This window comes from Amphibalanus amphitrite, unplaced genomic scaffold (genome assembly GCF_019059575.1).
Source record: "Amphibalanus amphitrite isolate SeventyFive unplaced genomic scaffold, NRLGWU_Aamphi_draft 000499F_arrow, whole genome shotgun sequence".
Classification (NCBI taxonomy): Eukaryota; Metazoa; Arthropoda; class Thecostraca; order Balanomorpha; family Balanidae; genus Amphibalanus; species Amphibalanus amphitrite.
In genome coordinates this window covers 144,846-171,916 of record NW_024881993.1, presented here as the reverse complement: position 1 = coordinate 171,916, position 27,071 = coordinate 144,846, and the positions used below count along the sequence as shown (strand labels likewise).

The window sequence follows — 27,071 nt, the reverse complement described above, 5'->3', positions numbered from 1 at the left end:
CGAAAAATATTCACTGGTTTTCAAGATATTAGACTTTTCACGATTGTTTACTTTTTGGGATCTCCGCTGTTCCTAGCGACTTTATTTGAAAGTGCGGCATTTGTTGCGCGCAAAGCAGCATATACTACCGCGTGCTACAAAACGTTTTAGTCAAACATTTAAAAATCGTTAGATATCTGCGCTGACGTCACACATTCAGAGGGGTATTCCTAAGCATTAGCCCCTCTGAATCAAAATGCTGCAATTTTGAAATTCAATATTTCCGATTTAAGGCATTTCTGGATGTTGTGAGTGCCAAAACCGGTAATTGTGAGCCAGGGACCCCATTTTGGCTATCTCAACTCAAATCTAATGTTAAGGTGGGAGGGTCCCTTTAAAGGGACCCTCCCACCTTCAAAAAAGTTAATGAATTGGCAAGAAAGTGATGTCGCTCGGTTCAGAAAGAGCGAAAACCAATATCTACCAAATTTCATCGAAAAATATTCACCGGTTTTCAAGATATTAGACTTTTACTTTTGTTTACTTTTTGGGATCTCCGCTGTTCCTAGCGACTTTATTTATAAGTGCGGCATTTGTTGCGCGCAACGCAGCATATACCACCGCGTGCTACAAAACGTTTTAGTCAAACATTTAAAAATCGTTAGATATCTGCGCTGACGTCACACATTCAGAGGGGTATTCCAATGCATTAGCCCCTCTGAATCAAAATGCTGCAATTTTGAAATTCAATATTTCCGATTTAAGGCATTTTTCGATGTTATGAGTGTCGAAACCGGTAATTGTGAGCCAGGGACCCCATTTTGGCTATCTCAACTCAAATCTAATGTTAAGGTGGGAGGGTCCCTTTAATAATAGAGTGTAAATCTCTCATTCCATTCGCGTGTCTTCAGTGAATGGTATCCGTTAAAATGAGCATTGAGCAATGAGCAAGCTCTTTCTTCCAGCATAATTTTAACCCCATTAGCGCATTTGCTCCATTGGTCGAGCATAAAACAACCCGGCAGGAATTTCAGCCGTCTGATTTGTGGACTTGCATAGGAACCGTCTACCTAGCGACAGTATGGGAGCCTAATGCTACCAACCATTGACCCGAGCCATTGCCCGTGAAGGCCGCGTAAACGGTATTGATACTGGGCAAGTAAGAAATATGTTCTTATTTTAATGTAAAATTGTTTTCAGAACATTTATGAAGGCTAGAAATTACATCATACAAAAATCGTATCTGACAAAAATAAAAATATTTTTACAGACTAATGCCAAATAAATACGGTAGTTAAATATATGCACTTTGTCCACGTGCGACGTTGCTGACGCATAGGTATAAATCGCATCACTTTTATTGTTGATCGGAATTGTTTTATTTCTTTGACCATGCCCATCTCAATGAAGTTTTCCCAAACCATCTACACTATAAGTTAAGAAAACTTCAATTTATCTCTCAACATTCGACCGTACGCTCCCCCTCCCCATCCCTTCGCATATTGCTGCGGCCAGCGCCCCTGCCGGTAGCTGCTGCCATCTACCGGTCGTCTCGGCAGTTAATCGCTACGGGGCGAAGGCCGTCCGGTGGCCGTCTATTTGTTACGCCGTGCTTGTGTGTCGCCCGTGCGGAATCCCGATATTATTCCGATTCGCTCGACACTTCTTCACACCCTCATATTTACAACCCATCAGTGTTACGTGGAAGTCCGTTTTGTGCTTCACATTTCCGAGTGAAAGATCGTGTCGCGTGTGATCTTTTCGACTCGTATCGGCAACAGACGTTCCCGGCTGGAGACGGTAGGCCATGCTTGTCGGCGGTAAGGGCTCCACGCTGGGGTCCGGCGCGGCGGCCGGGCACTGAATGAACTGAACCGTACGCTGGCGTGGTGAATATTGGCCGTGAGGTAAGTCATGTGGGTAATGGGAAAGGTTGTGTGGGTAATGGGTAATGTTGGTAATGTTATGAGTGCATGAAGGTGACTGGTGTCAGTGAAGTGATCGCGAATGGGACGGATGGATTTCCGTTGGCATGGGCATCGGGTGTTGTTTTCACATTTCTTTGGTGTTTTGTGTTGTTGGCGGTTGCAGTGTTTGTTTTGTGATATGATGTTTAACATAGGGGTCAAACATAATGTGAGGAACATAAAATTAGTTTTATCGATTCGCTAAGTTCAACTGTCGCAGATGAACCGATCTGAGCATGTTTTGACGCCGATTTATCGCCTTGGCGTAGGTTTCCGGGCACCAAGCGCAAGGTCATTGTCAAAAATCGTTACATTAGCACGAGGTATGATATCGAGGCATCGTTACTTGGTCATGCATTTGTTTACATTTTCATTAGGCTTATTTTTTAGTGTCTCGTGAAAAACGTAAAAATAGAATAAAAACAAAGCAAAAGTAGGTAAAATAATAAAATTACCTCTTCAGCCTATTAGGAATGTCATTGGTCCTTTTGCATTATTAGTTATCATTAACAGGATTATTTCTGCGTAGGTATTTCTTTACGCATTGTATTGGGAAGGCAGACGGCTTATTTTGCTTTCGGATGTTACGTTTTTTTTCACGGAAAATATTTAATGAAAACACACCGTTTCCTTGAAGGTCATCATAAACGGTCAGATCACAGCAAAATTTGTAAATTTGAGGGATTTTGTTCTACTATCGCTGTTTTTTTTTAAAGCAAAATAGGCAGAATCCAATTGGCGAAATGCAAAATTGTTGGGTTCGTTGCGAGATTTATCCTCTAGTTTTAATTATACAAGAAAGTGCTAGTTTAGGAGAATGTATCGATTTATTTTTTCTGTAAGATGTCGGCTGTAAATCAGCAACCTCGGGGTTGAACATTCATTCCTCTCTAATCCCCTGCCCTGATGTCCACCTGCTTTCTTTGTTTTATTTCACCGTCCCGTTCATCCCTTCCATGCTGCCGCCCGACCCTGAGGGCAGACCCGCCGTCCAGCCATGTGGATCACACATGTGTGACCGTTCCATGTAGGCCGGATGGGTCGTAAAAAAGGGGGAAATATCTGGCTCAGCTTCGTCAGGGAGAGGACCGACCAGTCCTTTTTCTGGCCCTATCGAATAGAACGTCTCCCGACGAGGGTGCTGACTGCCGACCCTGCACTGACCTGTTAAATTGATATATGTAGGAATCGATATTTACGCTTTTAGAGATAAGATACGAGCGATATGAAAGACAATAAATATAATTTATTGTAGACTTCTCTGTAGCTTGCTATCTTGTAAGAATTATACCTAAAGTAACCATTATAGGGGAAGGTGGGGTAAGACGGCCCAGCGGGGCAAGACGGACCACCAGCCCTCCCGGCTGAACCGCTGCTGGTATCTACTGCTTTATGCACTCACTATGCTTGTTTTCCTTCGTAACAATGGACACCTTGAGTTCATGCTGCTAGGATGCATAGCTTTTGAGTTATTGAGAAAAATGTTGTTTTTCGTCAAACCGATCTAATATAAGAGGTCTACGGGTGATTCAATTACGGCGCCTTTCTTGCATGATTAGTTTCTATTTTGCACTTAACTGTGAAGAACAAAGTTATAAACTTAGTTATAGTCACACTTTAGGAAAGGCAAGGTTTTGCAATGTTGGGCTATTTGACATATACGTCATGATAATGACAGAATTTAGATTTGGGGCAATCTTACCCTGTGGTGGTCCATTGTACCCTGCATATGGAAAGTTCTTTTCCAAAACATTGACACAAGTTTAAGTAAGCTAATTTTTCAGGAAGGAGTCTTTGTTGCATGTGAGCCATGCATGCAAGTGCTCAGTTAGCATGCATTCATGCCAAACGACAATCAACACACATGTTCCCAGCTTTTAGCTGCACTTCCATCACACATGAGTAAAGAATAAAGGCTCATTTTGTTATTTTACCATTCTGGTTACTTTTTCTTACAAGAGTACAGAGCAGAAGTGTAACACACATGAACGGATAGCAGGCACTGCTGTGTGGTCCGTCTTACCCCACGTTTTTTCTTGTCTGAGTTTTTGACATGTCCCTCTTTGAGGGCATCCACCACCTAGATGTCTTTAAGTTGAAATTTAGTCTTTACACATATCAACAGAGGAAGGATTGAGCATTCCGAAGACTATAAATGATATGAATTACGAGAGCAGTGTAGCAAGATATGTGGCCTCAAACCTTAGCTGGTCCGTCTTACCCCACCTTCCCCTACCTACTCTTTTTTTCTGCGAGACCCACCTATTATTTTGAACAAACCTTAGGCATAGTTATTTTCGTTTTAGTTTTTTATCTTTCGAGCCTTGTGCTTTCTACTCTTTGACGTATATTTTTATGTATCTACATTTAGAACTCGATATAATGTTCACACTTGAATTTTTACTCCTACTTTGAGGCCTATTATGCAAACTGGAAACGCTAGTATTTTCAGAGGTCATTGCAATTGACCGGGGCATACTTATATGGTCATTCCTAATAGCTGTAGTGTATAAGTTCCTCCTACCATTCGTTGAGTCGTGACCTTGACAGTCACCGCCCGGGGCTATATCCGGTCGCTGGCTCGTTGCCAACTGCCAGTGACCAATCCCCGTCGGGCGAACACGTGCGTTAGGACGCTAACGGCGTTCAGCTTTCTTTTATGGCCGAGCTGTACTTCCTAAATGTAATTCACATTAAACCAAAGCTGCATCATCGTCCTGTGCCGCATCCTATCCCACCCATACGTTTTCCTATCCTCCATTGTTCTCCCGTGGGCAACAATGTGCGCACTGCGCAGGTACATTTTGGACTCATTTTCGCGTGTGAAAATATTTTATGCCTCTGAAATATTTAACTGAGGCTACGTGTTCACTCTCCCCGGCCATTTCGCCCCCAAGGTAAGAGAGAGGGGAGGGGCAGCACGTGCCACAGACGCGCACTCTACCTTGTGCGAGGTCCCAGTCAGCTGATCGATGCCGGCTAACAGCTGACTACGTTCCGTCCGGCCGACTGCCTGGGGGCGGCGGTCCTGCGTGGGGATAGGATGGGAACTCTTGGGGGGGGGGGGGGGGGGGGGGTAGGCGATATTCCATAGGGATTAGCAACAGTTGCTGCGGGATGGAGTTTGCTGGGAGGAGGGTGGGGAGGGAGGGGCTCGACGCAGTACGCGGCCGAAGACCGCACACTAGTGATGTCAATTACAGAAAATCTGAATACCGATACCAAACCAAATCCCAACATAAACCGTAAGGAAATACCGATACCGAACCAACTTCATAACATGATGGAAATACCGACTTTTTACCAATTTCTCAGTCTTCTTATACATAAGCGAGGGCTCATAATACCAACAAAATACCAAGTACATTAGGACTGAAATACCAAATACCAAATTGCCAATTGGTATCGGTTTGGTATCGGTATACCTACCAAAAAGTAGGTATCCGATTGACATCTCTACCGCACACCACGGTGTCTCAGATGACCCGGCTCCGGTTTGTTGCGGGGTCTTTTATCGGTTCCGACGATCGCTTATCGAACGCAGCTTCACGGGGTTTAGTAAAGTTGCGTGCGGGCCTTGCAAGTAACTTGTTTTTAACAGCAAAAAGAAAATAATATCTTCATCACATTTCTAAGACATCTGAACCCGACGAAAGAACTTTGTAGTTTGCACCGTTTATCGGCCAGTCTTGCATGAAAAAGCGGATAGTACATTTAACACATTTACATTTAGCTAGCATCCAACTATTCAACCGTTTTTGAAATAACATTGGGAAGTGGGAACACACACACACACTGAAAATAACACTCGACACGAACACGAACCAACCATCCACTGCTGGGCGGTTAACAGGGAGATAGGTGGTAGTTCAGTATCTGATTTGTGGCATTTCCATGACACAAAGGACGGCGTGATTTTACAATTTAAAAACTCCAGGGGGACAATTTTCCTGATGATTTGGTCCATGACTGCTGGGAAGTGGTGCGGGAGTCTGGAACGGGAAAAACATTTTTTTATTACAGTGCTTCCGCTCTCGAATAAGATCATGATTCTTACAAAAAAAAATCGCCATAACATCGTTCCCAGTTTAGGTGTTGCCGCAAGTGATATGTTCTGATACTTACGACCAGCGGCACTGTCGTATTTTCACTGAGGCGTTTGTAAATTAGTAAAACAACATTGCTGAACTTGATTCTACCTGCTTCTTTTACAGTCGCTTATAATTCAAGATGGAGGGAGCTGTTGCGGAGTCAGAGCCTGCACCTATCAAACATTTGCCGGAACAGCCTACTCAGCAGCCGCCACAGCAAGAAAATGAAATCACGAAACCTGCGACAGGTCTGTATACGGCACAGGGTTGATGGTAATGTCCAAGGAGGGACGAGCTCGCAGTGGGCGTCTACTTTCGGCCCGGTGAGAAAAGCTTGGCCAGTGTGGGGGTCGAACCCACGACATTCGCGTTATTAGCACGACGCTCTAACCAACTGAGCTAACCGGCCGTTGGTGGGAGCGCTGGATTTGGTGCAATAGTAGCGGATCTTAGCTTTCCTTGAAATTTTTTATTTTTTTTATATTTCCTAGAATGTATGTTATCGATAGCACTTGGCTCTCGAAGGTTTTGGGAATTTTCTGAATCTTGCAAGTTTCCTTGGAATGTTTTTTTTTTCGCCTGATGTAAGATGTTTATGGGCACGTTTAACATTTTTACAAGCATGGTAAGGCCAAGTTATCGTGTTTTACTCAAATAACGTCAGTTTTATTAATCCTTGTAATAATTGCCGTTTTGCCTATCAACCCATTTTGTTACATTCCGTGATTTAGTGACGTCACTAAATACTGCGCCTCTTATACAACAGCTGACTAATATTACGCGAATGTTGAGAAATTTCCGTAGTTGCCTGTTGCCAGTTGTTGTCAGTGACTTGCCGGTGATGGGTGATATCAAATAAAATCGTCCGGTATGTTTTGCTTAGTGATTAATTTAAATCACGTGATATCTGATAGGGAAGGCAAGAATGGGTTGTGATCATTTATTGAAACATTAAAAGTGGTGCGGTGTGCTGCAGGTTGAAGGATCCATTGGACATTGCATATTTAGGTACAGAGCACCGTTTACTTTATATTTGTGTTATAGCGTTTAAAAAATGCAATAATAAATTAAGTATTGACGAAATGCAATGCTGCCAAGATTCGGTATAATATGAAAGCATACAATTTCATAATTAACCGTATAAAATTTATAAATTTCCGTTATTGTCTCGGTGTCTTGATGGTGAATTACCGAATATAAGTATTTTGTGGTGGCTTTTCTTGACTAGCCATTCACCAAATGTTGTAATTACGGTTCCCTTTTTGGGTGCCTACACACAGTAAGATAGTTAGTATACTTTATTCATTGCATTCGGTTAATTCGCGAATGTGATTTTGCGAATGATGACATGCAACAACCCCGTCCTGACAGACGTCCTTTGTCCACTCCACGGACGCAAAATGTGCTCGGGGCGTTTCAGTAATACGCGCGGGGCATGTTTTGCAACCGTTTGGTGCGGTGCAAGTGCCAAGTGCCAAGTGCCAAGTGCCCCACCCATCGCTGCCACATTGCATACCTCCTCCCGTGTGTTGTGGACACGAGACGACGACACCGGACACGACCACGGACGAGCGCTTTGACGTGCTCGATTACCGATTTATCCCGCAAATAGCCTCGTAGTCGCATGGCTGGTAAACGCCAACCCAACAAAGACATTTAAATCCTAGTGTTACCCGGCTGTTACCCGGCCTTGGCGCTACTTTGCCCTTGTGATAAGTCGAAAGACGAAAGTGGTCACTGCATTTTCATTTTCGAGTCGCTTTTCACTAATTGCCCAGGGGCGCGGGAACTACTTTCCGACTGGGGGGGGGGGGGGGCACACCATAATAGAGATCAACCTAGGGTACCCCCAAATCTAGTTTTCTCACCGGTTTTAGGCTACTTATTTTTCACCCCTCGGCTTTTTCAACAAAAAAAGAAAACATTTGCAAAAAAAGTGTGGTATTCCGTCTCAAAGCTGTGGGGGCACCGCCCCCACGGCCCCAGAGTTGGGGGCGGGGGGGGGGGGGGCAAGCTGCCCCCACTGCCCCCCCCCCCCGGCTCCCGCGCCTATGTAATTGCCTGTATTTATTACTTATTGTACTTATTGCCTGTATTTTGTAGGAAAAACTCCGTATATTTTATTTCCATATTTAATATAAGTTGAATCGCTTATGACTCGTTTTATCGCTTACTTGGTTCTTGTGTTATCCATTTTTAGGTGTACCTAATTATTTCCTTCTTTTCCTTCTCATTTCAATAGGTGTGCATGAGTTCACTTACCTGTATTGTATTCATTGCTTACAGGCAAATAAATTTATATTGCTATTCATGCTTCAATAACTCTCAAGAGAACTGCACCGAAATAAATATACCACTTTATCTTTGCGTTGGTGCAGATTACAAAATAAGGACATGTCACTTCACATTTATCGATTGCAAACTTGCGAACCGTGACACGAATGTTAGTTTTTCTCTAGACCTATCAATATTTATGAGTTACTCGTCTGGGCTAGAGTTACTTTTCACCTCATCATTCAATTACTTCGATGCATTGGTATTCGCTTAGCTAAACGTCACATGCCCCAATAACCTCATTGTGCGTTATTTGACTAGTCCATATGTCAAGTATTGATTCGTAAGCACACTGCTACACTTCCATATGCTGTCTGTTTCGTTCACGCAACTTTCTCTGTCTTGTTATCGTGATAATTTTTGCAGCATACTGTGCCGCGAGCCCTCACGACTTTGCAGCCTGTTAGCATCGCTCGCTTCTATAACTACACTAGCGCCACCTATGTCCGCCGCGAACCTCCGCGAACCCAACACCCACTAACGTGACCCGGGCGACCTGAGACCCCCCCCCCCCCTTGTCCGCCACTGTAACCGGAGTCGGTGAGGCCGGTTACTGACTCCGGTGACTCAGAGTGACTCAGACTCAGAGTCAGTGCCGTGTGCAGTCCCGTGCTACGGTCTCGGCTCGTAGATTTATCCTGAGATGTGACACGACTTCATAACACGACGTTATACGCAGCCTGACGCTACTCTACTGTGATAATCTGATTTGACCCCTCTGATGTGTTCCATCTCCACGTGAACCTATGACCTGATGCTCTAATGTGACCCTTCTGCCGTGATCACTCTTTTGCGATTCTCCGATATGACTCTCGTAACATGCCGCTCTGATGTGTTATCCCTCTGACACAAATGTGAACCGCCCTCTGTGTGATGTGATGTGTATGACCCTCTGTGATCTCACTGTGATGTGACCGTCTGAATGACCCCTCTGACATCTGGCTTGTCCCCTCAGATACCACCGGCGACCACTGTGACGCTGCCATGGAGACCGGCGCGGCCGTCCCGTCGGCTAGCGGTGCTCCTGTCACCGGTACAAACGATACTGTGATCGGCACGGCCCCATCTACACTCAGCAGTGGATCTACAGCGGTGGTGGCACCCGCCCAGTCTGCCGCCCCAGTCCTCACCAACGGCGTCTCCCCCGCCCCCGCCACCGCCCCTGCTGCTCCCGCCCCCGCGGCGGCCGAGTCGCCGTCCAAGAGTCGAAGGAAGCAGGAGTTGGTGGTCCGCCAAGCTCCCGCCAATGCAGAGATTGTCGCTGATGCTGTGGCTGACGCTCGTGCCTCTGCCGCCGCTCTAGCTGCCATTCAAGCCGCCAAGATAGCTTTGGCTGCCGCTAGACCGTCTCCGGATGACGTCAAGGCGCACAGGAGGAAGCAGCAGACGCCAAAGAGGAAGCTGACCGCCTCGCCGACGAGGCTGATTGCGCGACATAAGAAGGTGAAGCTGGGTGGTCCAGTAGCGCAGAAAGGTAGAAGGAAACTGAAGGTGGTGACCAAACCGCCTTCGGCCGGCGTCGCTGGACCGACGGACCCCAAACTGGTGTCGGTGTCAGAGTGGAGTGATACAAACGCTATGGCTGTGAGAGAGGACATCGATGACCTCGAGTCGGTGGGCGGTGACGATGTAGATATGAGTGAAGGCGGTGCCGAGCGAGGGGTGGATGGGGTACAGAAAGTGGGGAAGGATGGTGTGAGCTCAACCAGCGCAGTGGACGCTACAGTGAAAGGTGCGGACGCGGCAGTGCCGGCGGCGGACTCATCAGGGGCGGGACCGAGCGGTGCTGCGGGTGTGTCATCTCCCGCTAAACGAGGCCGGCCGCGGAAAGTGCCCCTCACCGAGCCAGCCGAGGCGAGCGGCAGCGGCACCGCGACGGGGGCGCCTCCAGCGGCCGACGCGCGAACTAAGCCGCGGCCGGGCGCCAGGCGCCGGCGCCGCCGCCGGCCGGCCTCTGGCTTTGTTACACGCCGGCCGCTAACCAAGCGCCGCCCTGCGGTGCCGAAACGAACTACTGGTGTGGTAAACGGCCACGGCGCGGCGCCACGAGTGCCGCGTAAGAGGAGGAAGAGGGGTGACCTGACGATAGACATGAAGGAGCCGTTTGGGACGCCGTCCGGGAAGACGCGCTCCAGGACCAGGTGAGGAAGAGGGCGGAGAGAATGGCGTGGAACTCGCCCTGTCGATGGGCTAGGTGGGGCCATTTTGTGTTGACTATTGTCCTCTATCTACACTGCTCTTTGCCTCAGTCTCTCGCTGGCTGTGTCTCGCTGTGTTACCGTCTTTGGTCTGCAGTCGTATCGTTATGGATTGATGTGTCATTTGCGCTTCGCTGTTTGCTTCATTCAGGCTAGTCGGATATTGTGCCGTGCACAAATCCAGCCTCCAGCGCGCCTGCCTCTAAGAATGATTGCGGAGCCGGGAACTTCTCCTGGCCTTATTACACTCGACATGTAGCTGCTCATGGTTGACCTGACCCAAACCACTTCTTACCCTCTGTCTGATCTTATACTATATCAGAACCCTCCCGCCCTAGGTTTTCTAACCACCTGACATCAGGTCACCTCAAGCCTATCCTAGGTCAACTTATCCCCCCTCGAGCCTTCGCCTGACCGTGGTCCATCGCCTGGCCCCGTTCAATCACTAACCCCACCAGCCGATCTCCGGTTACCTGATTATCCAGCTGACCTCAGGTCACCTCTTACCCCACCTGAACCCAGGTCACCCCCCTGCCGGCTGACCTCAGGTCACCTCTTACCTCACCTGACCCTAGCCCCACCCCCTCCCCACCTGACCTCAGGTCGGTGACAGAGGAGGACCCGGCCAGCTCTGCCCCGGTGAGACGCACCTCTCGGGAGAGACCTGTGAACGGTGCCGGCCCCTCGGGAGAGACCGAACACTCGCCAGTGGCGGTGGACGGAGCGGGGACGACGCCGCCCGCCGCCCCGGAAGGGTAGGTATAGATGAGCGTCACTTTCCCGAAATATAGTCTGACAAACCTAAGAAAGAACGGAGCTAATGCGTCTCGAAGCACTTAAGACGTGCATTGGACATTGTCGACGCCTGTAGCTCAAACCTGTGCTTAAATTTGACAAAAAATGTCAGGCGTGTTGGAAGTTATCTTAAGAATCACCTGGATCAATAATTGTTGCACTTTAAATCCGTTCTTTCTTAGCTTTGTCAGACTAAAGTAGAGCTCGAATGGTTAATTTTAGATACCAAAGCCATCCTCATCTTGCAACGCCATAAGATGCGAGATAGAGGATCGGACAGGGAAATGCTGGGAACAGGGAACAGGGAGCTCGAACAGGGACTTAAGGGAGCAAGGGAAGCGGTAAGGTTGCAGTGTGTGGTACGGTCTGTCGTGCGCAGCGGGGTGTCTGTAAAAACTCCTGGTCTTGCGTTGCTGGGCGGTCGCATTGCGGGTGGAAGGATTGCGCCGTTGTGTTGTTCTTTGAGGCTGCTTTACTTTGACGTTTTGTCGGGGAGCTCTTCAAGCATGTAACTTGATATATCTTGCTGTAGCGTAGAAAGTCGCTATAAACCGGCCCTCACGAAAAGCTGCCAGCATAAGTTTGATATTCATGCTGATATTTGATATTCTGTATTCAGTTATTTGATATTCACTCTTTTGATATTCATGCCGAGCCCTGCGTTGTTTGCCTTCCTGAAAGCAGTCATGTAGTGCCGAAATTTCTCAGTATGCGTCGGTACAGCAGTGTGACCTTTCCGTCCGTCTTTTGTCCGCAGCGTCTCGGCCGCCGACTGGGAGGCCAAGTGGCGCTGCTGGAACGACGACGGCTCCAAGAAGAGCTGGCAGGCCACGGACGGCAGCTCGGGGCCGTCGGCGGCACCCTCCGCCCCCGCCTCCACCGCCTCTGGACCCGCCTCTGCCGCTCCAAAAACCGCCACTGAAGCCGGGGATATCACCGCCACAGCGGCGGCGGACGCTGCGGCTGGTGACGGCGAGTCGGCGACAGTGGCGTCCTCTATTCCGGCGAAGGCAGCGCCACCTGCCGCGCCGGTACGGAGACGGCGTCGAGCGGCCGGTCGCCGCCGGCGTCGAGCCGACTCGCCCGCCGCCGAGCCTGCCGGGCGAGCCGGCGGGAGAGGGCGACGTGGTCGCGGCCGACCGGAGCCTCTGCGAGGTCCCTACCTCGTCGTAGGAGGAACCAGCACCAGCGGAGGTAGCGGCGCGCTGGCAGTCCGCGTGGTTAACTGCCAGGGAGACCGCGAGGGGGCGTCCACCGGCCGACGCCCTCCGATCACCTGTGACCTGGATTCAGCGGCCGGCCAGCCCCGTGTCGGCTTCTCCAGCGCCTACTCCAAGAACTACGACGCGTTCGCGGTGGACCCGACATGGACGTGTGTGTTCTGTCGGAGGCGGACCCACGCCAATGGATTGGGTGATCTGCTGGGGCCGTGCTTTGTGGCTCGCCGGCTGGAGGCTATAGAGACGGCGGGGAGGCCGCTGGTGGGAAGACAGAGGAGGCGGAGTAAGAGGGATGTGCAGGTGAGTTTCGCGGGGAAGAGAAGGGAAGGAAAGGGGAGGCGGCGATAGAATGGTGTGGGAGATTTGGGTAGGTTTGTGGTAATGTGGAGGGTGGTAAATGGTATGGAAGACCAAAGTATGTGGGGGTTGTATGGGGGTTAATTGAGCTATTGACTGAAGAGGCGGAGCTGGCGTGGTGATTTGCTTTTATGTTGTGAGCGTACGCCAATACCTAGACGTGTTACTCTTTGAACAACCGGAATAATGAATGATGATCGTTTGCCGTTTCGTATGTTGGCAAGCTTCTGACTGGATCTCTCTCTCTCTCTCTCTCTCTCTCTCTCTCTCTCTCTCTCTCTCTCTCTCTCTCTCTCTCTCTCTCTCTCTCTCTCTCTCCTCCCCCTCCCTCTCTCTCTCTCTCTCTCTCTCTCTCTCTCTCCCTCTCTCTCCCTCTCTCTCTCTCTCTCTCTCTCTCTCACTCTCTCTCTCTCTCTCTCTCTCCCCCTCCCTCTCTCTCTCTCTCTCTATCTATCTCTCTCTCTCTCTCTCTCTCTCTCTCTCTCTCTCTCTCTCTCTCTCTCTCTCTCTCTCTCTCCCTTTCAGGAAGAGCCGATCGACTCCACCCCCTCCGCCGCTGCACCGGCTCCGACCCCGACCTCCTCGACCCCGATAGAGTTCGAGGTGGCCCGGCTGGGTGACAGGCTGGAGACGTGGTTCCACGAGTCCTGTCTGGCGTGGAGCCCTCAGCTGACGCTCTCGGCGGGAAAGATTCAGGGTATTGAGGAGGCCATCACAGCCAGTCGAGCCGAGGTGAGGGTGGGTAGAGGAGAGGTCAGGGCAGAGCAGGGGAGAGGTCAGTGCAAGATGGAGGCCAGGGCAGGGTACAGGATAGGGTAGAGAAGAAGTCAAGAGGGGTCACATGTTGCATAGGAGAGGTTATGACAGGCTAGGGCAAGATAGAGGTCATGATGAGTCAAAATAGGGGGTTAAAGCCAGTGAAGGTCATATTCAGCGGGGCAGAGGTCAGGACAGGTCACATTTTGTGGAGCAGAGTTCAGGACAAGTCAGAGATCATTCAACTAAGTCAAAGCCTGGTCAGCGGTCATTGCTTTCGTGGAACGGATTTCAAGAAAGTCCTCGCCTGAAGCCGACGCTAAGGTTGACTTTTGAGGGCTGTTGCCTCTTGTATTGCTTTTGGTATTCAACTGTGTTTTGTGTGCTTTTGATAAACGCACTCAATCCTTGTTGTTCGCTGTATCATGGTACGTTCACTGTGTCATTTGATGAGTTCTTGTATAATGTTTGTATTCTCTAGACCTTTTTCTATGCCTGTCTACTGTATCCGCTCGCCCTGTCTGACCCCCCCCCCTTCGGTCAGCTGTGTTCTGTGTGCGGAGTGGTGGGCGCCACGGTCGGCTGTCCGCCCTGTCTGACCCCCCCCTCGGTCAGCTGTGCTCTGTGTGCGGAGTGGTGGGGTCGGCTGTCCGCCCTGTCTGACCCCCCCCCCCCTCGGTCAGCTGTGCTCTGTGTGCGGAGTGGTGGGGTCAGTTGCCCGCCCTGTCTGACTCCCCCCCCCCCTCTCGGTCAGCTGTGCTCTGTGTGCGGAGTTGTGGGCGCCACGGTCGGCTGCCTGGGCCGCGGCTGTCGGCGTGGCTTCCACGTGCCCTGTGCCGCCGAGGCCGGCTGTCGGCTGGACGAGGAGAGCTTCAGTTCGTACTGCAACAGGCACCAGGTGAGATCTAAGGAGAGCTTCAGTTCGTACTGCAACAGGCACCAGGTGAGATCTAAGGAGAGCTTCAGTTCGTACTGCAACAGGCACCAGGTGAGATCTGAGGAGAGCTTCAGTTCGTACTGCAACAGACACCAGGTGAGATCCAAGGAGAGCTTCAGTTCGTACTGCAACAGACACCCGGGTGAGATCCAAGGAGAGCTTCAGTTCGTACTGCAACAGGCACCAGGTGAGATCTAAGGAGAGCTTCAGTTCGTACTGCAACAGGCACCAGGTGAGATCTAAGGAGAGCTTCAGTTCGTACTGCAACAGGCACCAGGTGAGATCCAAGGAGAGCTTCAGTTCGTACTGCAACAGACACCCGGGTGAGATCCAAGGAGAGCTTCAGTTCGTACTGCAACAGACACCAGGTGAGATCTAAGGAGAGCTTCAGTTCGTACTGCAACAGGCACCAGGTGAGATCTAAGGAGAGCTTCAGTTCGTACTGCAACAGGCACCAGGTGAGATCTAAGGAGAGCTTCAGTTCGTACTGCAACAGGCACCAGGTGAGATCTAAGGAGAGCTTCAGTTCGTACTGCAACAGACACCAGGTGAGATCTAAGGAGAGCTTCAGTTCGTACTGCAACAGACACCAGGTGAGATCTAAGGAGAGCTTCAGTTCGTACTGCAACAGGCACCAGGTGAGATCTAAGGAGAGCTTCAGTTCGTACTGCAACAGGCACCAGGTGAGATCTAAGGAGAGCTTCAGTTCGTACTGCAACAGACACCCGGGTGCTGTTCGGTCGCAGTTTTTTTGTCAGCAGGCTGAGAGCATGCTGCTATTTCTTGGCTCCTCGCGGGTCAAATTCACGTGATCTGTTCATTCGACCAATGAGAGGCCAAGAAGCGTCAGCAATAACTTTATGGGAAAACCGACAGCATGATGATGCTGATTAAAAACAGCGACGGAACAGAGCTCAGGTGAGGACCGGGGGAGTTTTAGCTTCTGCAGCACTAGGCGTTTGGTGAGATTCATCGAGAGTTTTACAGACATAAGGTAAGGTGAGGTCTGGGAGGGGTTTAGAATAGATAATACATCACCCGGCATCAGGTGAGATTTATCGGAGTGCCATTCAGCTCGTGCTGCGCCTTGTAAGCTATGGGGAGAGCTGCATGTAGCAAAGGTTAGTGAGTCTCTGGGTAGAGCTCAAGGTTCCACTGCACCACTGCCGTCCAAAGGAAGAAACGCGTAACTCGATTTTTGACATTTTTGTTTTTTTATATCAATCGATAGCCCTTCTCAAGACGCATCCTACTATACCAATTTTGGAACGATCTGATGTTATTTGAAAAAGTTATGACCTATCTTAGTTTGGCAAAATAGCGTCAGTTGCGAGGTGGGTGCAATTGGTCCAAGGGGCCAAAGGAAAAAACGCGTGAGATTTCACCCGTTTCTTCCATTGCGGTTTACGCTCGTAGCAGCTCGAAAACCAAAGGAAGAAACGCGTGGACCCGGAGTGGCGTGTTTGATACCAGCACGGCGGAGGATGCACGACATTTTGTCATGTTGTGATCTTGGTAGACTTTTAATCTCATCGTTGATTATTGTGATGTCTTAAGTAAGTTTATTGTCGTGATAACATAATAAACGAATACACGCGCAGAGAAGGCCTAACTTCAATAATGCCTGAGATAATCATGCTTCTGAACTGTCTAAAATGGACACGCTAATTTAAAACCCCATTAAAAACTTGCCGCCTGTCATCAGTACCGAAGCACGTGCTTCACTAAAAAAAATCAAGGAACGTAAACAATAACAAGTTTTGGCGCCATGGCGGGCAATTTAAGCTGATCGTTTTCGCTCCGCGCTGGCTTAAGTAGTGTCTTTGGTGACAGGTGACAGTTCTTGATCGTGATTTATGATAGGATGGGGAGAAAGCGAAAGAGACCGATACCAGGTGTACCGATTGACGCAGATTTTAAGACACGCAGAGGCAACGTATATGTAAGAGTTGACTGGGACGACACAAGTCGAGGTGACTATCACTATGTCCCCGTGAAGTCGCTGAAGTGTTCCGGGACTATTGCCGCCGGCTCACGGGTCAGCATGCGACATTCGGGTGGTCGAGCGTGGACGGGCACCGTAGCGGTCAGCCCCTTGGCCGCACGCCTCCTAGTTCAAGGTAAGATGCCTACATTTGAAGAAAATAGCACGCCTTCAACATAGGATTTTAACGAATATAGCCATCTTGTAGTCCGTTAAAACGTGCGAGTCTCGTTAAGGATAACATTTCAGCCTCCAGCGGAAAATGACGGGAGTCCCGAATGGCAGTGTATTCTCTCCGAGGGCATATCAAAGGATGTGTAATGTAAGGTTTCTTACATGCTCGTTTCTAGAATTTGTTATTTTATAAAACCTACGTATGAATAATTTCACAAAATAATTGGCGTTTCAGTAAACATGATGAAAAATGTAGGTTATGAGGAAATATATGACATTTAAAATAAATAAAATTTGATTAATTATGTGCGCTAATAAAAATGAAACACAAACATTGAGTGATGTGACTCTGTTATCATGGTGCAGATGTGTCAGACGATGAGTTGCCGCTGGCAAAAGTGCGATGTGCAAGTGCGATGCGGCATGAAGATGCGTCCAGTAGTGCGTCCTGTGCGGTTCTAACGCCCGCACTTGAGCTGGTCTCTACACCGACAGTGGACAAACCTGCGGACTCAAATCAACTGGTGAGTGTTACGTCCAAAACGCACCTAAACAACAATTGTTTTTCCCTTTCACATTGGGCGAAATGAGCGGTGTCCGGTGAATGGCAAATGTTTTCAGCGAAAAAAAAAATCACCGAGGCGGCAATAGCTAGCTTTCCTGCTGGGTCTGTGATGTTCATGAAAATCAGCAATCATTGCTATCATTGCAATCATTGCAGCTATCATTGCTGACACTCAATGCATGCCTGACACTCAATACAATAAAATGAACATCAAATCGTATGATCCGATGTTTCCAGTCCGCCTCCCCTACCAACTATTCCTGAAGGTCACAACTAATGTTTCGCTCAAGGAGATAAACTGAGCATGTTGATCATAACCCACTCGTTTTGCGCGCAGTTGTATTCACCCGTGGCCAGCGGCTCGACGGTGGCCGCCGGACCTGCTGGTGCTGATGCCGACGGTGTTGATGGACAGCATCTTCAGGCGGCCCTCGACAGCGGCTCGACGGTGGCCGCCGGACCTGCTGGTGCTGATGCCGACGGTGTTGATGGACAGCATCTTCAGGCGGCCCTCGACAGCGGCTCGACGGTGGCCGCCGGACCTGCTGGTGCTGGTGCCGACGGTGTTGATGGACAGCATCTTCAGGCGGCCCTCGACAGCGGCTCGACGGTGGCCGCCGGACCTGCTGGTGCTGATGCCGACAGTGTTGATGGACAGCATCTTCAGGCGGCCCTCGACAGCGGCTCGACGGTGGCCGCCGGACCTGCTGGTGCTGATGCCGACGGTGTTGATGGACAGCATCTTCAGGCGGCCCTCGACAGCGGCTCGACGGTGGCCGCCGGACCTGCTGGTGCTGATGCCGACGGTGTTGATGGACAGCATCTTCAGGCGGCCCTCGACAGCGGCTCGACGGTGGCCGCCGGACCTGCTGGTGCTGATGCCGACGGTGTTGATGGACAGCATCTTCAGGCGGCCCTCGACAGCGGCTCGACGGTGGCCGCCGGACCTGCTGGTGCTGGTGCCGACGGTGTTGATGGACAGCATCTTCAGGCGGCCCTCGACAGCGGCTCGACGGTGGCCGCCGGACCTGCTGGTGCTGATGCCGACGGTGTTGATGGACAGCATCTTCAGGCGGCCCTCGACAGCGGCTCGACGGTGGCCGCCGGACCTGCTGGTGCTGATGCCGACGGTGTTGATGGACAGCATCTTCAGGCGGCCCTCGACAGCGGCTCGACGGTGGCCGCCGGACCTGCTGGTGCTGATGCCGACGGTGTTGATGGACAGCATCTTCAGGCGGCCCTCGACAGCGGCTCGACGGTGGCTGCCGGACCTGCTGGTGCTTCAGCGGATGAGTATCAGCTAACCAATGTCAATGCCGTAGGTGCCAAGCTGCCGCCAGCTACCGACGAGCCACAGCTTGATGATCTGTGCAATCTTGATTATTTTCTTGATACTGGGTCATATAACTTCATTCGACTTTTGGGTAGCCTTTCCAGCTGTGATCTCATCGATGTTCCTCTATCAGGTCCTAACTTTGACCCCGCCGGTGAAAGTGTCCCCGAACTCGGTCCCACTGATCATCTCGACCTCGCTGGCCTACCTGTGCGGGCTGAACTCGGCCCCGGCGGCACTGACCCCGGCCCCGCTGGTCCTGAACTCGACCCCGCTGGTCCTGACCCCGGCCCCGCTGGTCTTGACCCCGGCCCCGCTGGTCCTTACCTCGGTCCCGCTAGTCCTGACCTCGGCCCCGCTGGTCCTGAACTCGACCCCGCTGGTCCTGACCCCGGCCCCGGTGGCACTGACCCCGGCCCCGGTGGCACTGACCCCGGCCCCGCTGGTCCTGAACTCGACCCCGCTGGTCCTGACCCCGGCCCCGCTGGTCCTGAACTCGACCCCGCTGGTCCTGACCCCGGCCCCGCTGGTACTTACCTCGACCCCGCTGGTCCTGACCTCGGCGCCGCTGTTGGACCTGTCCCCGATGTCGGAGCCGACGGCGACAGGGGCGAATATGATCGCGGTACGACAAGCTGTCGCACACCCCGCGAAGAAGGCACCAGCTGTGAGCCTTCTACCCCTGGACAGTCTAAAAAACGTGCCAGAACGCAGGACTCACAGATCCTGGCCTTCAAACAAAAGCATAGTGTCCGACCTATTCCTACAGCATGTCTCAACCGCAAATGCCGGTTCGAATGCACCTCTCACATATCCCAGGCACAGAGGGAAAACATAAATACAACTGTCAACTCACTGCCCAGGGAAGCTAGGCTTCAGTGGTATGCCACCCACGTCACCGATGAGACCCCGACTCTGACTGACAGCCCTCCGTTAACCGATGTTGCCTCTGCCAGGCGGCGGCTCATCGTTTATCGACTCCCGTTGGAAAATGGCCGAAACCAGCGTGTCTGTAAAGAATTCTGCCTAACAACGCTGGGTTTCAGTGAGGCCAGCGATGGGGTGATCTTGACAGCTGTCGGGAAGCTATCCCCCAAAAGGGACGAGCGTGGCCGCGCCTCGCCGGCTGGCGTGAAACTTCTGGCTACAGAGCTAAAGCAGCACATTGAGCGCTACCATCCGCTGACGCCACATTACCGGTATTTGCACGCGCCAAATCGCCGGTATCTCCCCATCGACCTGTCCGTGCCCACGATGTATCGTCACCTGGTCGAGGAGAAGGGCAGAATCTGCTCCATGGAGCGGTTTCGTCAAGCCGTCCGAGAGGCCAACATTGGCTTCACACGACTCGCTGGGGAAGAGTGTGAAATATGCAAGGCCTTTCACTTGCACCTCTCCTCATGCACTGATCATGAAACCTGTCAGGTGTGCCAGGATCACGCTTCCCACCTCGACAGGGCCGAGCGGGCGCGGGCGGAATACGCCCGAGACCGGTCAAGGCCGCGGACGGCAGACGAGATGGTGGTGTCCGCGGACATGATGAGGATTGCCGTTCTCCCAATCCTGCCCCACAAGACGTGTGTTTTCACATCCCGCCTCATAGCGTACAATGAAACTTTCGTCTCACTTGGCGGCGGCAAGGGTCAGGGCGTGTGCATCGTGTGGCACGAGGGTGTGGCAGGGAGGGACGCGCCCGACGTGGCCTCCACATTCATGAAATTCGCGGAACTCCATCGGCACGTGGTCAGCCTCACCTTCTGGGTCGACAACTGTTCGGCACAGAATAAGAATTGGACATTTCTGACGGCCCTTCAAAACATGGTGAATAGGACTGATGTGGCACTCAACACAGTCACAGTAAAATATTTGGAGAAAGGACATACTAGTATGTCAGCGGACGCCATTCACCAGGTCGTGAACAAATTTCTTTCAAAGGCTGTAGTGGAGGATTTTTCTGATTTTGTTAAAATCTGTGAACGGTCTGGACGAGTAGTGGAAATGTCGCCGGGCGATTTCCGAGACCTGGTGAATGGCGTCAGTACCGCCAAGCTGACGCGGCTTGCCGGTGGTGACATGAGGCCTATGTTGAGAGACATTAAAGTGGTCCAGGCTCGACGTGGAGACGATCGACTATTTCTAAAAACACGACATGGCAGCCCCAGCTGGGCCGCTTATGACCTGTTCAAGACCACGTACGACCCAACCACGCAGCCCAATAGGCGAGCGGTCGCTCGTGGAGTAAATAAAGATAAGTTGGACAGGATCCTGAAAGTACTGGCACCGTTGATGACGCCTTACAAGCGCGAGTTCTGGGAATCTCTGCAAGGAAAGAAGGTGCGCGATTTGGCAGGCTGAGGCTGCACCAGCCTGGCAGCCTCAGCCTCAGCAGTCTCAGCCTGTCTCAGCCATCTGCGCAGCCGCTGCGCAGATGCTAGGATATGTCGGTGAAGATGCCGTTGTGTCATGTGTGTGTTGGATGGGACAGGGGGCGGTCGCCGTGACCCCCGGCGCCGGAGATACCGCCCTCCCGCTTCCAGGCGATTTCTGTCTGTATAATGGCGTTGTGTGTATTGGATGGGTGGTGTTTATACAGTGTTATGTTGTCTTCAGCAACCGAAATATACCCCATTGTTCCCTTCTGTTTTGAATGTCAGGCTGCTGAGTTGATAGCCTTTTGTTGACCCAGCCTTTTGGATGGGTGGTGTTTATAGTGTTATGTTGTCTTCAGCAACCGAAATATACCCCATGACTGTTCCCTTCTGTTTTGAATGTCAGGCTGCTGAGTTGATAGCCTTTTGTTGATCCAGCCTTTTGGATGGGTGGTGTTTATACAGTGTTATGTTGTCTTCAGCAACCGAAATATACCCCATTGTTCCCTTCTGTTTTGAATGTCAGGCTGCTGAGTTGATAGCCTTTTGTTGACTATATTATCTCAATGATTCCAGTATATTCTATAAGGTAAGACGTGCTGAGTTAATTTAAAATATCTGCACATGCCAGAGTTAAATGCACTCATATACACATAAAGACGTAGAGGGACAGTTATACAGTTAAACATCGAAATTATTCAGTTAAACAGTCAAGATTCGAAGCGGTTTAGATCTCACACGCCAGACATTCATTCATCCGTTCATTCATTACTGTGTCTGCCCTTTTTTTCCACAACGTCGATGTAGCGCGTGCGCCGAAATCCCAATGGAAGAAACGCGTAGCTCCAGATAACCGATTCACGCGTTTCTTCCATTGGGATTTCGATTGATGTGAATTAACAGCTGCAAAGGAAGAAACGTATAGACGTATTTCTTGCATGCGACATAATTTAAAATAAAAATATTGGTATCACTGACAAGAGCGGACAGTGGAGATTCCAATGGTATTATTTGTGCTGTATTTGTTTTGAATATTCAGACCACAGGAGCCGTGAAAGGTCCGAACATGTTTTTTGGCTCTCCTGGAAAGTTCGGATTTGGGAGTTACGCGTTTCTTCCTTTGGCCGGCAGACCAGACATAAGGCAAGCTCCGATAAAGAGTTCGGTGAATGTTTGGTTGACAAGCTCCCGTCCCTTGGTAATTGAAGATTTGCTTGGCTGAAATTACGAAAAATTGTCTAATGAATTTATCTCGCATTGAAATTTTGCATTCATTTGAATTTTGGAACATCATTTTATCTCGTATCTCGTAACATCATTTAAGTAATAACTAATAAGTTTAAAGGCGCCCACCCCCTTCCATAACTTTTAAACCTGACCCCATCGGTGTGTCTCACATTTGTCCTCAGAAACAGTAGAGCCGTGCGCCGGAGACTGTGGATCGTGGGCACTGGACGGTGGACAGTGGACAGCGACATGTGGACAGCGACATGTGGACAGCGAGCGATGGACAGCGAGCGATGAACGCTGGATGGTGGAACTTGTAAGTTGGAAAGTGTTGTCGTTCGTGGAGAGATTGGCTCGGTGTAGCGATTGGTTCCTGTCGGGCCCTACGATGTGGTACTCTTTGGCCCGATACTGGCGGCAGCTGATGCTGGATGTTGTCAGCTGATGACCCACGTCAGCTGATGTCAGCCAGCTGATGAATTTTCACGTCAGTTGATTGAGACTGACGGCAAGTGATGCTGACCTGTCAGCTCATGTCGAGCCACGTCAGTTGCTGGAAGCTGATGAAAAGTCGCATCAGTTGATGGAAAACAACGTCAGCTGTTTCAAACTGACGTCATTTCTGTTGGCTGTTGTCAGCTGCTAGCTCACGTCAGCTGGTGCCAGTCAGTGGTAATGAGTTACGTCATCTGACGCCGCCTGACGTCAGTGTCCGGTGTTTGGTATGTCGGGTCCATACGGCTGATGTGGTCCATGTCGCCATCAGTGTGATGTAGGTCCGGTTCCAGTGTGATGTAACTGATGCTAGTTCCGGTTTCCAATAAAGCGATGATAAAATGGTGGCGCCTTTGTCCCGATCTCTCTTCTCTACCTAATGATAAACATTTTTACTATTTTGTCCATTTTGGTAATTTAAGTAGACGACAAAAAAATAATTATAACTAAGAAATATACGAGGCACATCTACACTACCTTGTGGTGTTATTACACCAGTGGTGTAACGAGGCTCAGGTGATATGGAGCTTAACACGTAGGTACTAGATTGTTGTGGGCTGTCGATGGGTTAACCGATAAACGTTCTATGTTAAATTCGTTTTTCATGCAATGTTAAAGACGTTATTGATCTGCTTTATCTTAGTAAGATCAATCGCTTATTTACTTTTCGCTCATTCGTTTACATTTGTTGACTCGCATTCCATTTTGCATCCATTTCTTCTCATATATCGTCCTTTCTTATCATTTCTACTGGAATGGAGCTACAAAAATCAAATATTGAATAAAACAATGTACTCATTTTGTCGTATATTTATACCACAATATGGCATTCTGCAGCCGTACGGGCCAAAAACAATATCAGAGAACAATAGCTAGGTCAGACCATGTCCAGTCAGTTCCCGTCGTCGACAACAGCATCAAAACGGCCGAACATGAGCAGGAGACAAGCTTCCGATCCCAACCACGCGCTCGCCAGTCCCTACCGAAGTGCTGGCTTGGTGGCAGCCATGTCCCCTAGGTACCACTGTGGCGAGCTGTCAAAAACTGAGACCCTTGCCACGGCACCGGTTAACACGGGTTAAAAGCCTGCGTGTTAACTCGGGTTAACGAGCCGTGTTAACCGGCAGCCAGGCGCTGGCTGAAGTTTATGGCTCCGGGCAAAGTGGTAGTCGAGTAGCCGCGTAGTCTGTCGCCGAACATGACGCAAAGGCGACGTACTCGGTGCTGGCTGAGTTGGTGACGGACACCGTCCTGGTGCCAATGGTGCTGGTGTATGTTTCAGTGATCCGGGTGTGGATCAGCAGTCGGGCGCTATCGCCGGCTCCTGAAACAGCGGCGCATCGGGTCAGATGTTGGTGATTTAGCAGTTTTCAAGAAGAAAAAAATTGTGAAAAAATCAGTAAATGAAATAATTGTGTCGAAAGGCGTAGAAAGACCTGGGACCTGTTTGAGTTTTTGAATTACTGATAAGGTGAATCTCCAGCGTAAGGTATTAATCATTATTTATTTAGCGTTTTTTTATATGTAAGTCACAAGTGTATTACATTGCATCACACATTCTTTAAATAACATTCCATAGGGTAAATACCAGTTCTATAGCCTTGGTTAATACATGTAAGGCTGAGTTTTTGGCTGAGTAACAAAAATCGACGAGCTGGTTCAGACCTATCTCCACATGAAATCGAGTCTGAGCTTTCGAATCGCATTACGAAACTTCGTCAGCATGTCGTATTTGGGTTCGAGGGTGGGGGGGGGGGGGGGGGGTTTCGATCCCAATATTTGCGACCGATATCTGTAATACAATTCGAAAGCTCCTGCGCGAACGATTTCTTGTGGAGTAGAGCCTGAATCAACTTGTTGCATTTCGAAACTCCCCGTTATCTCCTTTAGGATAAAATCATATAATGGATAACAATTATATTCATTACATAGCAAGTTATAATGACTTATTATATTATGGTAAAACACCGAATCTCCTAAGCAGGTGTTCCAGTTTCAGTCTCATGCTCTTACCGTCAGCCGGCTGCATCGAGCTGTCCAGCTGAATGCCAGAGTTGGACTCCATCTCAGTGTTGGACGGTATCTCTGTCTCAGCGTTCGGTGGCATTTCGGCGTTGGACTGCATTTCGGCGTTTGGCTCCATTTCAACGTCTGGCTCCTTTTCATCGCTGGGTGCTGATGCTGCCTTGGCCTTGGCAGACCTCTGCAGGACACAGACATGGATTAGTGTGTTACCATAACTGTCGTTTGTCGATCAGCGTGGTCCGTTGAGCGGAGGTAGCGTCGCTGACGGACATACGCAAATTGCATTTGGAAAACCTGACGGCAGATGTGGCTTACCACAAAAAAATGCACATTTGTTGTGCTACAGGCGACTTGATCGATCTCAAGTCAACAGTCAACAGTGCCAATAGTGTTTTATTTTTCCCTTCAAACCATACACTCCCCAATAATTGTTTACACGCGATTACTTAGTCCCATAAACAGGCACCGATTCCAAATTCTTGTTCCAGAAATTGATCATTTTTACATGGGTCATAGATAACAGAAGAACAACAGTAGATGACAGTAGATAACAGTTCTACTGTTATCTATGCATGGGTCTACCGTTAACGCTTTGGTATTAGTAAGGACCTAATTTAAGGCGATGTAACCAGTTGGTTGGTTGTTTGTCCCTACATACCTTGCGAAAAAGTAATCACAATTAAGGATCATTGTAGATCATTAGATATTCTTAGTAAAAGTTCCTTAACTGCTATTGCCCTCCATATTCTACTTGTAGTGGGTAGGGCCCAAGAAATTGCGGACTAAAGTTACTTCGGAGATAACTTACCCTGCGCCTACCGGTTCCAGTACACGCGATGAGGCTCGCTGAAACCAGAAAACGGATAAGATATGTCAGTAAGTAAGCTCGTTTGTGGGCTGTGGCGCGCTGTTCTCGACAGCCAGGAGAATCTAGGGGCGTGTTTCCAGGGTGGAGGGGGTAAACTCCAGGTCAGTGGTGACTCCTGATTAAAGTTTTTGAAAAGGGATCGCGGCGGCCTTTTCAGGTCACCAGACGTCTGGTGCTGTTGTAACAGTTAAGGTATTATAAGCTTGACTCGACTGCTCAAACGCTCTACGGGGGATACAACCAAATCAGCAGTGTCGCTAACAATCGCTCGCTCGCTTTAATGATAATTTCAGTTTGAACTATTTCGCTGACTCTAAAAAATACAATTCAATCGGGCAGCTGGATACCTGCTTTTGAAGTGATAGAGGCTTCTCCCGATATATTTACAGCTCGAAGGAATCGGAGAACCGATATTCCCTCTGATCTGAAATCCATTCACTAAAAACGTACGTTCCCCAAGTGACGTCATTCTACTTACGTGTGAAGTCACAGCGGTAGGGCACGGTGACGGTGGTAGTCAGCATTAAATGTGACGTCACCGTAGTCGTCTTACGCCGGTGAGCAACCAAAAGAAACTTGCCCGGCCCGGAATCTGCAATGAAATCAGCAACAGCTGTCATCAGATGATGTCATCAGCAACAGATGTCATCAACACTATGCGGGAGTCCTGGCTAGAGCTTTGCATAAGTGAATACGATCCCCCTCCCCCCCCCCCAAATGCAAGAAGGAAACGCTAAAAAAGTTAGGTGCGCTGAGGCAGCTGGGGAGGTGGGGGGGTTTACCACTTCTAGATCCTATTTTTTTTTTACGTAATGCTTATCGCATGGCAGTCCATGAAAAGAAGTGAACAAACGCCCATTTAGCTGCACCCCCTCCCCCCCTGCCCCCTGCCCTGGCTGGAGCCGCCAGAACTGAAACGATTACTATGTGATTGGGACATTCAGAAATGTGCACTGCTGGCTTACCCGAATCATCAGATGGCTTCTCGACGATTGCTGCCGCGGCCACTGCCGCCAGCGCCAGAAGGAGCAGCGTCACCTTCATAGTGAGTCAAGGCGGAGAAGAGTCGAGTAGAGTCGCTGAGTCGAGCTGAGTCGAGAAGAGTCGAGCTGAGTGGACCACGGCTGGGACGCGAGTGACGGCGCGGCGGGTCGAAGCGTCCTTTTGATGGCCGACAACAGCCTGAGGGGTCGTGCCGATCGGCCCGGGCTCGCTGGGACCAGGGAACGATGGAACAACAACACACCGACGGAGACAAACACTGACGGGAGACAAACACAGGCGACTGACGAGACAAACGCTGACGAGGCAAACACTGCTGACTTGGTGAGACAGACATCGACGATACACGCACTGCTGAGACAACGAGTGAGACATACACTGTGGAGACAAGCTCT

At 50.0% G+C, this 27,071-nt stretch overlaps 2 protein-coding genes and 1 non-coding gene across 4 annotated transcripts; 1 reads left to right on the top strand and 2 right to left on the bottom strand.

The window, feature by feature from the left end:
- Nucleotides 1–1,565: 1,565 nt before the first annotated feature.
- Nucleotides 1,566–23,125, top strand: LOC122392754 (uncharacterized protein CG5098-like). Of its 2 annotated transcripts, XM_043388014.1 has the most exons (8): nt 1,566–1,886; nt 6,161–6,285; nt 9,327–10,512; nt 11,172–11,324; nt 12,122–12,884; nt 13,467–13,673; nt 14,452–14,595; nt 22,469–23,125. In XM_043388014.1, exons 2-8 carry the CDS (start codon nt 6,177–6,179, stop codon nt 22,475–22,477), a joined length of 2,571 nt encoding a protein of 856 aa, XP_043243949.1. In that variant the 5' UTR covers nt 1,566–1,886; nt 6,161–6,176; the 3' UTR covers nt 22,478–23,125. The 2 variants fall into 2 exon arrangements, with proteins under 2 accessions (XP_043243949.1, XP_043243951.1); XM_043388016.1 differs by lacking the exons at nt 1,566–1,886; nt 6,161–6,285 and adding an exon at nt 6,894–7,045.
- Trnai-aau lies at nt 6,373–6,446 on the bottom strand. Its single transcript has one exon. It is a non-coding gene; the product is annotated as a tRNA-Ile (tRNA).
- Nucleotides 23,126–23,676: 551 nt separating the features above from the next.
- On the bottom strand, nt 23,677–26,819 carry LOC122392755. Its single transcript, XM_043388017.1, has 5 exons — nt 26,640–26,819; nt 26,153–26,266; nt 25,615–25,652; nt 24,795–24,984; nt 23,677–24,105 (listed from the first exon to the last, which is right to left on the bottom strand). Exons 1-5 carry the CDS (start codon nt 26,716–26,718, stop codon nt 23,927–23,929), a joined length of 600 nt encoding a protein of 199 aa, XP_043243952.1. The 5' UTR covers nt 26,719–26,819; the 3' UTR covers nt 23,677–23,926.
- Between the last annotated feature and the right edge of the window lie 252 nt (nt 26,820–27,071).